This window comes from Sander vitreus, chromosome 11 (assembly GCF_031162955.1).
Source record: "Sander vitreus isolate 19-12246 chromosome 11, sanVit1, whole genome shotgun sequence".
NCBI classification, from domain to species: Eukaryota; Metazoa; Chordata; class Actinopteri; order Perciformes; family Percidae; genus Sander; species Sander vitreus.
The window spans coordinates 5,318,542-5,330,926 of NC_135865.1; the positions used below are offsets into that span (position 1 = coordinate 5,318,542).

Here is a 12,385-nt window from a genome sequence, read left to right on the forward strand (position 1 = left end):
AAGAAGAACATAACATGGATTTTCTGCATTTTTTCCTTTTGCTCTGTTTGCTGGAAACGGATATGATGTAGTCGCCGTTGGCAGTACCCTATAAACAGAAAATATTTAGGTGAATCAGTGGCAAAAAAAAAAATTGATTCTGGGGAAAGGAATTGATTTTAAAAATCCCTATTCTTTTTTCCCTACCCATTTTTGTCATACAAATAAAGAAGAAAAAAAGAATACATGATCGTTTAGCACTGCTGTGGTGTCATGCGACTGCTTGGTAGTGTTTATATATATTGTACTGATGTGTATATTATGTACATATATTTTTAGTATGTAAAGGCCTTGGTGTCTTTTAAATGTTGGAAAGTGCTTGTTGCATTATCTAACAGTATTCCCTTCATGCCAGGGTCCAATTGGAGAAGCCGGACCCCTTGGACCTCCTGGGAAAGAGGGTCCTGCTGGTCTCCGTGGAGACCATGGAGCCCCTGGGAGACAAGGAGAGCGAGGACCAGCAGGGCCACCCGGAAGCCCAGGAGACAAAGGGGACTCTGGAGAAGACGGACCCACGGTAAACTGATGTTAGATAGTTGCAGGACATTTTACATTTTAGTTGCCAGTTTCAGACAAATTGATTCATACCTAAACCTAGAGCCTGGTATCGTTCAACATGTTTCAATACCGCTACAGACTCCATAACTTCAATTCCGGTTTCTGAACGATTTTATTAAATTCATAAAAAAAAAAGGAAAGAAATTACACATTACGGTACAAGATCTTTTCTTGTTTTTTTTCAGCACCTTTACACCTATCTGACGCACACTGTCGAGCCTCTTAAAACACAATGACACACACACGGAGCCCTTCTCTATGCTTAACGCAGGGTTTTTCCTGCGTGCCTCTACGATGTGTAACGTTACACAGCCAATCAGCATCATTATTAGATCTTAGTACAAGCCTGCTGCATGCTTATTGGCTCATGAGATTTATTCCTTTGGTATCAAATGAAGAGGCATTTTTCCATGCTCGATATGGCAGAGGCAACTTAGTCGGTGCCTAAAAAGTGTTGACGAAATCACAAATTGCCAATTTATAATTTAGTATATTGAAAGCTATTGAAAACCGTGTCTGTTGCAACTACTCGATCATAACTATGGGTTATGTTGACTTGATTTTAAAAAAGTTGTCTGGTTGTTATATATTACATCAAGCTGGAAAACACAGGGATCTTTTTAATCAATAATATTAAAACTGGACTCCCTCAGTGTTATATCTAAATTATATGTGTGTGTGTTGTGTTGTGTTGTGTTGTTTTGTCTGCTTTAGGGTCCTGATGGTCCTCCAGGCCCAGAGGGAACTACAGGACAGAGAGGCATTGTGGGTCTTCCTGGTCAGAGAGGAGAGCGCGGGATGCCAGGCCTTCCAGGACCTGCGGTGTGTATTCTGCACATCGTGTCCTCGTTTGAACATGAATCCTATTCATCCTGTCACCACTTCTCCTCCTCTCAGTGCTTCTACAGAGAATAGAGCAGTTTAAACAGTGACCACCCACTTTTAGAACGGCTCTGGTTCCAGAAGTGATTTTCACCATTCAATATCTCCATTGACGTTTCATAAAATGCTTATATGAAGAGTTTTTAGCCATGAACCAAGCCAACCAGCTATGAGATGAGTCGTGACCATAAAACATTTGATTCGGCGCAAAAGAACATTTAAAAAAAAGGCAAAGGTACAAGACTGTGTACATGTGGTCATAGACTTCAATGGTAGCAGTTCACTAGCTGTTCACAGGTACTGTTAGTGCATCCCATTTGTATTCGGAAGTTGGATTTTCCAAGGTCATAGTGGGAAACGCGCCCCGCTGAACTCGGATTTCCGAGCTCGGAACTCGGACATCCTCGCAGTACTCCGAGTTTAAAATCCAACGTGGCTGCTCTGTGGATCAACAGTTGTGAAAGCTGTAGTAACATACAGTTACTAGCACTTCTATCTCATTTGTGTCTCACTAAATCAGTCGTACACACAGTCCGGTCCAACTTCTATCTGTGGACATGTTGCAACGCTGCTTGTATGCATAGAAACGGCGTCCTGCGCTGTTAACTACTGGTACTGCTAACAATGGCTAACCTGGCTGGAGCTACCGATTTGTAAACGGAACGCATTCAACTCGGGTGTGACGTCATTCCCAGCCCTCGACTTCCAAGGCAAATGGAACGTACTATTTAAACATTTCCATGGTAACAGCGAGTTGGACCAATCAGTCACTGTTACACTTGGGATTGTGGGTAGTGTAGTACTTCTCCATAAGTCCGTGAATAAAACATGCTTTTCTCAAAACGAGGTTGATTTCATACAGACTTGGGGCTTCTACAGGGGCATAAAACCTTTGTTTTGTTTTTTCTCGTCGCTCGTCGTCAGTCTACCTCGGATGGTTTACACATTATGGCTAATAATCAAAATCCTTATGGAGAAAATGAACGTTTGAGCACTGATGAGCACTATAGCTGATATGTATTTTGATACATAATGGTACTTTTTTTGCATCCCTATCATCCTAATTTATTTATCAAATAATTTTTCCAATCCAGAAAGTTTTAGTGTCTTTCTATTTTTCTCCTGATGGTGTCACTTCTTTTCTGTGATGTGTTTGTCTTTGACATTTGTCTCAATGTCACTGTAAATGAGGGCTGCCCCTCAGTGATTTCTCCAGTATTCATAAAGGTTGAATAATTTAGCGTTTTTCATGTGAAACGGCCCTTTTAGTGCTGCGTTGTGAGTTCCCTGCTTCTTGTTTTTTTTTTTTAGGGGCCCCCAGGAAAACAAGGATCCGCAGGAACACCTGGAGATAAAGGCCCCCCAGGTCCAGTCGGTGTCCCGGGTGCTAACGGACCTCGTGGTGATCCTGGTCCTGATGTGAGTACAACTTCTAAATAATTGTGTGTGTGTGTGTGTGTGTGTGTGTGTGATGTTTACAGCTGTGTTAATGTTTCCTGTCTGGTCCTCAGGGCCCTGCAGGAAGTGATGGCCCGCCAGGAAAAGATGGCATCCTGGGACAAAGAGTAAGAGACAAAGAGAATGAAAATGTGACCCGTGTGTTGTGTATCATACTGCGAGTGACTGATGGGTGTAACCTTTCCAGGGAGACCGAGGAGATCCTGGTCCAGAAGGTTTGCTTGGTCCTCAGGGACTTCCTGGCCCACCAGGTCCCGTCGGTGCAACGGGTGATGCTGGACGGAGAGGAGACGCTGTAAGTGGACTTTTTTTCCCCACCTCTATGTCTCTGTGTCTAATTTCTGTTCTGCCTGTCAGTCCATTAAGAAACAATATTGTAATTACAGATTTAGACATGATTAGATTCAGGTTAGATCTAATTCAAATGTGTGTAAACGTCATACTAAGTGATAGAAATGAAAAAAATAGAGAAACCTTGTATTTAATTCTTTAATTTTTCATTTACAGTAATATTTATTTAAGTGTATGTGTGTGTATATACATATATATATACACACACATATACAAGTACTTCATATTTGTATTTATTTTAGTTTAAGTAATGTCTTTGTAATGTCTGTTTTTTTGCTTTTCTGTTGTTACTTAATTATCATTTATCTAGGTTGACATTTTGGTTTTATTTTGTTCTTCTACACGTTAAAGACTGAATGAATGAATGAACACAAGTTTGAGATAAAAGAAAAGAAAAGAAAGTGATAGGAGAGGTGTGTTTGGAGTTGTAGAGTTCTCAGTGCTGTCTGTGTTCCCTGGAGGCTTTCTAATGATGGGACTCATTTGCAGGGCTCCAGAGGACCCGTTGGTCCCCCGGGCTCGGCTGGGAAGAGAGGATTAGTGGTGAGTCTTCAACATGTAGTTACACAGATCACTTACATACATTAGATGCAACGTCAATGTTCAAAACCATCATGCAATTGTGTTCAATCGCTCTAATTCAGGGACCCCAAGGACCAAGAGGAGATAAGGGTGACCTGGGAGATCATGGAGAGAGAGGGCAGAAGGGACATCGAGGCTTCACTGGTCTGCAGGGTCTTCCTGGACCTCCTGTAAGTTAAAGTAATCAGTAATACAATTTGATTATGCTGACTCATCCCACTGACTATGTTTACATGCACATAATATTCTGTTTTTTGTTGTTGCCCCTATTCCGATATTTGCGCATTTCGCATTGGTTTGTGCACAGCAACCATAGCAACGCACAGAGCTGACCGTGAGCTATAAACAGGCAAGAGGCCATAAACTGTCACAAACTGCGGTAAAAACCCCAATTGAGACTCATATTCTGAATGTGCTGTATACATGTCCGAAGAATGCCTCTAAAACCCAAATAATACCGGAATATCACACATATCTTAACAAAAAGTGCAATATTCAGAAAAAGGACTTATAAGTAATATCCAAACGCAATATGCTGTTTACATGACCTGTATCCGATTCAAAATATTGTCATATTTGGAACAACTGTGAAATCTTAGTGTGCCCACCCTGTGCTCACACTTCCTCTCCACTGTTCAGATTGACTTTTGCCAACTGTGTTCTAAAATGACAATATGTTTGGGGCAGTCGACATCAGTTTAAATGCATTCACTTAACTTTGAATGGCTTCTGGTTCATATTACACAGTCTTAACGGTCATGCAGAGCATCAAACGTAAGGACAGGCACCAAGTGATTTCACTTGTGGGGTGACATCAGACTGTAGTGCAGCAGTTCAGGAGAGGCTCCAAAACCTTCAACATGTTCACCCTTTCATTTAATCATAGAAAGTTTACAACTCCAAATCTGAGGTCTGGGTAATTCTGACTGAGGACATCCCTGCAGTCATGCCAAGGTTGGATTTATCAAACAGCAATCATTTTTGATCCAAGGTGTCTGACCATGGAGAATGTTACAGCAGGTGAAAATCTACGGTCTGACGTAAATTACTGTTTTTATGTTTTGTTTTGCTTTAGCATTTTGTCACTTTAAAAAAACCCCAAAACCTTATTTTAAAGTAATTCTCTTTAATTCAATTGTATTTAGAAAACGTGTCAAATTAGAAAACGTCACCACTTAAAGCATTAAAATCCTTCTAACGGAACGTATTTTTCTTTAACATGAAATATTCCTGACTGAATAAGACTCAAAGTCTATAAAAAAAAAACATTCTTACTTTTTATTTATCAAGTTAATTAACACTCAAACTCTGCTAATCTATTCTATCTAGGTATTGCTAAATCCTGATTGGTGCAGAGGCTGATTGACAGAACTGGTTGTAATGTGGTCGATTAGCTGCAGAGTTTTTGGAGCAAGCATTTTCTCTCTTGCAAACTGGAACACCTACTTTCAAACTGAACCTTTTGTTTCTAAAATCCATTTAAATGGAGAAAAAAAACTATGTTGTGTATGATATAGAATATAAAACATAAGCATAAATCAGATGATGATGTTTTGAGAAATAGTCTCCTACTGTATGGTGCAGTTACTATAACATGTAAGGTTTCCGGCTTGAGGATCATCCAACCGGTCGTAGCCATCAAGCACAGGTGCACCTGTGTATTCTGGGAAAACGTAAACAAATTGAATGTGTAAATTACATGTATAAAGAGATATTTTCATATTTACCTTTTAGGGTACAACAGGTGAGCAGGGAGCTCCAGGAATCGTTGGACCAAGCGGACCCAGGGTAAATAAAGGCTACACTTTCATTTGTTTCTAGAGGAAAACATGCTTTCCTGAATTTCTTTTGTAGTGATATAATGAGTTTGTCAAGGAACAAACACAATACATGTTACATAATAGTTTTATTTTAGCAATCATTTTGGAATCCAACTCCTGATTTGAAGGCTAAAGACTAACGATGTTTAATATGAATATGACTCAGGGGCCTCCTGGACCTATCGGGCCTTCTGGAAAGGAAGGATACATTGGCCAGCCAGGACCGATGGGGCCTCCTGGAACCCGAGGAATCAGCGGAGAAATCGGACCGGAGGTATTTTCACGTTTCACAGAGTTGAACTGTATGTGAAGTGAACTAATAAAAAGATTGCAGCGAAGGGAGTTGAAAGAAACAGCCAGTAGCACAGCCAGATGTTAGGAAAGATCAGACCGTCAATATGATGATGAACAGCTTTCCAACAGATGTCCGGTGAGTAGGGAACAAGGGAACGCTAGAAGTGCCTCTACAGAGTTCTGACTAGAGATGTTCCGATAACATTTTTTCCTTTCCAATACCTGAACTTGCGTATCGGCCGATACCGAGTACCGAACCGATACCAGTGTGTTAAAAAATACATATATAGATATTATTAAATAATTATTAAATAAAACTACTTTAAAGTAGATTTTATTCCGAAATAAATGACGTGGTATCGGATCAATTCATAAACTCCAGTACTTGCCGATACCGCTACCAGCATTTTAGGCAGTATCGGAGGCTTTTCAGATACTGGTATTGGAACATCTTTAGTTCTGACCAGTAGATAAACACATACAAGCTACACATAGACATAAAAAAATACCCCCGCTATTCCTATCTCCACAGGGCCCTCCAGGAGAGCCTGGCCCCGCAGGCCCCCCTGGTCCCCCAGGACCTCCCACGGCTGCTATGGATGACCTCTTTGGCGGCCCTCAAGATTACGACTCGGGCCCCCCTCCTCCTCCGGAGTTCAGCGAGGATGAGGCTCTGCCCAACAGCAACGCGTCCAACATAGTGGCCGTGGACCCGAGCATCCACGCCACCCTGAAGGCCCTCAGCAGCCAGATCAACAGCATGAAGAGCCCCGACGGCAGCAGGAAACATCCTGCCAGGACCTGTGACGACCTCAAGAGATGCTACCCCGACAAGAAGAGTGGTGAGTGGTAGTGACAGGGTGTATGGGACGGGGGGGGGAGGATTGATTCATCGATACAGCATGGTATCGCAATATTTTCTGTGGCAATAGCATAATGATACACAGTTTTTTTTATATGTTGGGGCTTTTTTGCCTTTAATTGATAGGACAGCTGTAGACAGGAATTGGGGGAGAGAGAGGGGGAATGACTTGCAATAAAGGGCCATGTGTTGGAATCGAACCCTGGGCCGCTGCAGTAAGGACTGAGCCTTAGTACATAGGGCGCATGCTCAACCAGGTGAGCTACCAGGGCGCCCCATTATCGATCTTTTATTATATAAATTGCACATGAGAATGTAACTTTTTGATACCAGAATAATAAAATCAATAGTTTTTTCGGTCCACTAGATGGTGCAGTTGAGAGACATTTGTCTTCTTAAATAATAAAACAAATGTTGACAACATTTTCCTTTGGGCACAAAATTGGAAATTTGGAAAAAAAGAAATAAATTGCAATATATGGCACAATATCGCAATATGTTGAAAATTGCAATAATATCGTATCGTGACATAAGTTTCGTGATAATATCCTATTGTGGGGTCTTTGGTGATTCCCACCCCTATCACCAAAGAAGGTGGAGGAGTGTTTGGGAAGATGTTACACTGCTGAGAGAATATTGGACGGGAAAGCTGTCTTCTACATATACTAAATGTACAAAACAGAGCTGAAAGACAGTCCTTTGTATTGATAGACGATAGGCCAATTAATCGGTCGGCCGATTAATCACACAACACGTGTGCTGATGTGTGCACATGAACATGACATAACAAGGGTCAGCTGATGCCTGCATTCATGAGGCCACCAAAAACTACAATTGACAAAAAAAAGTCTGTGGAAACATCTGCAGGTAGCCTTGTCAGCGTGTCTGCTGTAGAACAAAGTTAGCGCCCAACCTTGTGTCGATGATATATGGATCGGAATCATGTCAAATAAATCAGGGATGCGGTCAAAAGTTACACGTCCATAAATCCTGATCATTCTGTTGTGTAGGCGAGTACTGGGTGGATCCAAACCAAGGCAGTGTGGAGGACGCCATCCAAGTGCACTGCAACATGGACACCGGAGAGACCTGCATCACGGCTAACCCATCCAGCATACCTCGTAAAGTGTGGTGGAGCTCTTCCAGGAACAAACCTGTCTGGTTCGGAGCTGACATCAACCGTGGAACACATGTGAGCAGTAACATTTTGACGATGGGAAAAAGATGATAGGGAAAAAAGAGGGGGAGCAAAGGCACAGTGAAGTGCCCTAAGACTTTATGGAAGAAGAATCTTGTGAAGAATATGTTCTTGTAATTGAAACATTAAGAGCTACAGACTTAGAAAAAGGGGGCAGAACAACCATATTTTGTATTATTAGTAGTGTGTCTTGGCTTACTGAAAGTTGCTTTCTTTGTTTCTCTAGTTCACTTATGGCAACAAAGATCAGCCGGGAAACTCCGTCTCCGTTCAGATGACTTTCATCCGCCTGCTCTCCAAGGAGGCATCTCAGACCATCACATACCACTGCAAGAACTCTGTGGGCTATAAGGACGAGAAGGCGGGCAACTATAAGAAAGCTGTAGTCCTCAAAGGTTCCAACGATCTGGAGCTCAAAGCAGAGGGAAACAACCGCTTCAGATACACAGTGGTGGAGGACTCCTGCTCAGTAAGTTCTCACATTTCAACAGTAGCTATGCTCTTTTCACATTTTCATTCGTTATTAACTGTAAGACTGGCCTTATTCTATGTTTTTTTTGTTCTCAACAAATCATATGAAATGACGAAAACAACAAATAGTCTGTCACCATTTAGCATCTTTCAGCTCATTGTTATGGTTTTAAGGCTCTCATTAGCATCGTTCCAGCCTGAGCAGCTGGCTGTTTTTATCCAAAAAGAACTGATGAACTGACTGTACACTACCTACCCAGCACCAAACGGCAGACAGACAAAGTTAGCGAGTTAGCTAGTGAACATAGTGGAGCATTTAGCAGCTAAAGAGCCACATATTTCCCTCAGGAGTTGGAGAAGACCAAAAACAGAGCTACAAGAAGAGAGAATATTGCACTTACGTTAAACATAATCACAATTCCAAATGAATGTTTCTGCTGAATGTTTAAATAGGCAACCGTTTGCCATAACAACTTATAAAGGTGATACTATGTTATTGGTGTTTACAGTTTGTTGTGCTGCCCTCTAGTGGCAAAAAATAAAAGATCTAATAATGACGCTCTAGGCAGGACTAAATGCATGTCTAGGTAGTGTAGGTAATTTGGTGACTTCAAAACATCAGGGGACAAGTGAGATATATTATATTGTAATTCATTTCCATGCATGCTGCTCAGAGTAATCACAGTTCAGGGCTCTTTTGCCAACAGCACAGGGTTTCTCTCTCCCTCTTCTCTTGAGCTGTGCAGCCGCCAGTCAGCTGACACAGCCACTAAGCGTTATGCAAATGATACGTGATGAAGTCACAAATATGCACATGGGCGTATGACGTCATCTAGCGACTTTTGGAGCTAATGCTAGCTACTTTCATTGGAGAAGACTTGGCAACATTGGGTGCAGGGGTTATTTACAGCCAAAGAATAAAGCACATTTTGTGTGCTATAGTGAGCAGTTTTGGCAGCAGGTTTGTGTATATCGCATTGAGTCAAAATAAAATTATTGTGTAGCATTGATCGTAATAAAGGAACATGTCACCCAGTGCAACAGTGTGGCTCAACAATGGCGCTCTATGGCACGGAGGAATAAGATATATCAGGCTTTGGATACACAGCCAATCAATTAATTGTTGGTTTGTGTCTTTTCATGGGATTTGTTGACAATAAGAAAAAAAGAAAACAGATGCTGAGTGTCACTATGCAAAGAAAACTAATGTCTGAAGTCCGTGCCCCTGAGCACAGAAAAAGTCATTAAACAATGTTTACCATTGCATTGAGATGCATTGCTCTTCATTGTAGGGAACAATTACATTAGTAACTGAACTTATATTTGTCAATCTTTTTTCAGCAACCAAATGGCAACTGGGGAAAGACAGTGTTTGAGTACAGGACACAGAAAACTGCAAGACTTCCTATTGTGGATATGGCCCCTGTGGACATTGGCGGCCCCGATCAAGAGTTCGGCATCGACATCGGGTCCGTGTGCTTCTTGTAAAATCGTCAGCAGGGATGCGTCGAGGAGAATCCTGAGACTATTGAACTGACAGCTGACACGATCAGCCACATTGTACATACGAGTACTGAGGACTATTCTGGCCCTGTGGCAAGATATTTATTGTGCCTTTCAACCCAGTTCAAGACATCGAAGATTTGTAATTTAGAATGAATGTTTGGAATTTACTTAAAATTGGTAAAAATCAGAATCATTCCTCTGTCTTCTTGTGTATGTTTGACCCCAAATGTAATGCATTTCGAGGCTCACTATGGTGAAGTTTCGTCCAAAGATACTACCCTTAAATTTCATTTTTTAACAAAACATTGCCAAAGATTTATGCAACATTGCCAAAGATGAATGAATATGAAAGCTTTAAAATGGTGGTTATAGCCTACCTGCTGTTCATAGGCTTTGAGAAATCCCACTGAAGCTATGTCCAATGTCCCTTCACTTCTATTTTTTACAGATTTGTCTATTCGTTTTTTGTGTGAAATGTTTGCATATACAACAACATTGTGGTGCTATTGAGGATACAAATACAGCCGGTGATGCGTTCATCGGCGCAGGTATTTTTTCAAGACAGTTTTGATGAACCAATGTCTGTATCCAGTTATTTTAAACTCTGTACCGACCACATAGAACATTAAAGACACATTAAGACTGTCAATTTCTCAGTGTTAGCTACCTCGTCACCGAAACTGAGAAACGATGACGCTACATGTAAATCTTTTTTCACAGGTGCTGTTTTGTAAGTAGTGTGATCCTTGTGCACTCCTCCCGGCTGCGCGGTACAGGGCAGGGTGTGGGGATACCAATAAAGATCTTTCTGTCAACGACGGAGAGACGAATGAGGTGTCGTGTGAGTGGTGTGTGGTGATTTGTTACATTTTTCTTACTTCCTTCAATTTCAATATCATACAGTAAAAGGTAGCAGAGAATACTCTATTTGTATGCATGTCAGTTCCCCCTTTTCAGTACCCTGGACTTATATGCTCTTGAAATCCTTCTTATAATCAGTTTTATAGAATGAGCTAGCTGTGAGTGCCTGTTTGCTTTGTATTTTTTTTTTACTATGCAACAAATTAAACAAACTGCTTGTTAATCCCCCCCAAGCTCTTGTCCTATTGATTCAGGTATAGTTAGGAACACAAAATCAATTTTAGACATACTTTGTAGTTTAAAAAACAAACCATAATGTTCAATTGTTTCTAATGTAAGATGTTTGTTTTAAATTTTCATGAATGTGTCCTCAAGTAATTTCATTGTGACCATTTGGTTCATATTTGAGTATATTTATTATAGATTTGTAACTTTTGTGAGGCTTGACTGCCTGAACACCCCAGAGGCAGAGAGGAGGAGGAAGGAGCTTTCCATAAGTGGAAGCAGATGCGTTTCATCCTTGGAAAATAAATATTGAAAATACTTCCCTCAGCCTGTTCTTGTTTGAGAAGAGTTTCTTTAAAGACAACTTACCATACTAGAATAATTTCAGCCTCAAGAGGGTGTGTGAAAACCTGAGATGAAAAAACCAAAACACAGAGATGAAGGTAAGAAAATGTGATGTTGGACTATACATAAATGTCACTTCAAAGTGAAGTGCTCCTGAGACTTCAACAGCATCAGAAAACACACACGTATCTACAGCAAGACAAGGAGTCTAGAGTAATGTACTATGAAGCTGAACTTACAGCAATGCTTTGGGCTAAATGCTCATTTCAGCATGCTGACATGCTCACAATGAAAATGCTAACCTGTTGTTTGGCAGGTAATGTACTTGCCTGGTTCCCTATCTTAGTTTAGTGTTACCATGCTAACATTAGCTAATGAGCACTTAACACAAACGAATGGGAAGATGGAATAGAATGTTTACAATGGTCACCATCTTAATGTTTTAGCATGCTAACATTTGCTAATTAGCGCTCAACATAAAGGAAGTAATGTAATGTTTACCATGGTCACTATATTAATGTTTTACTATGCTAACATTTGCTAATTGGCACTGAACACAAATTAAGTAGTGTAATGTTTGCCATGGTCACCATCTTAATGGTTTAGCAAGCTAACATTTGCTAATTAGCACTGAACACAAAGGAAGTAGCGTAATGTTTACCATGATCACCATCTTATTTTATTGTGTTAGCATGCTAACATTTGCTAATTAGCACTGAACACAAAGGATGTAGTATAATGTTTACCATGGTCACCATCTTAATTTGCTAATTAGTTGTGATGGCCAAATTAAGCTTTATGAACCATTTTCTTTATTTTCTGAGTCCACTAGATGGCACTCTATTCAACAAGGGTTGAAAGCATTTCCATTCCTTGGGCCTTTTTCTTTAAATCAAGACTGCCATCTTTAGTGGGGTAAACAAATACAACTGA

At 40.7% G+C, this 12,385-nt stretch overlaps 1 protein-coding gene across 1 annotated transcript in view; it reads left to right on the forward strand.

Moving 5' to 3' along the window:
* The window catches only part of LOC144526036 (uncharacterized), a 58,847-nt gene extending 47,737 nt beyond the window's left edge, over nt 1-11,110 (forward strand). The window contains exons 42-54 of the mRNA XM_078263180.1: nt 395-556; nt 1,312-1,419; nt 2,791-2,898; nt 2,991-3,044; nt 3,125-3,232; nt 3,778-3,831; nt 3,933-4,040; nt 5,605-5,658; nt 5,857-5,964; nt 6,517-6,826; nt 7,857-8,038; nt 8,271-8,513; nt 9,857-11,110. Of these exons, the coding sequence (XP_078119306.1) occupies nt 395-556; nt 1,312-1,419; nt 2,791-2,898; nt 2,991-3,044; nt 3,125-3,232; nt 3,778-3,831; nt 3,933-4,040; nt 5,605-5,658; nt 5,857-5,964; nt 6,517-6,826; nt 7,857-8,038; nt 8,271-8,513; nt 9,857-10,003 (1,746 nt within the window). The 3' untranslated portion in view covers nt 10,004-11,110. The remainder of the gene's footprint in view (nt 1-394; nt 557-1,311; nt 1,420-2,790; nt 2,899-2,990; nt 3,045-3,124; nt 3,233-3,777; nt 3,832-3,932; nt 4,041-5,604; nt 5,659-5,856; nt 5,965-6,516; nt 6,827-7,856; nt 8,039-8,270; nt 8,514-9,856) is intronic.
* The last annotated feature ends 1,275 nt before the right edge of the window (nt 11,111-12,385 follow it).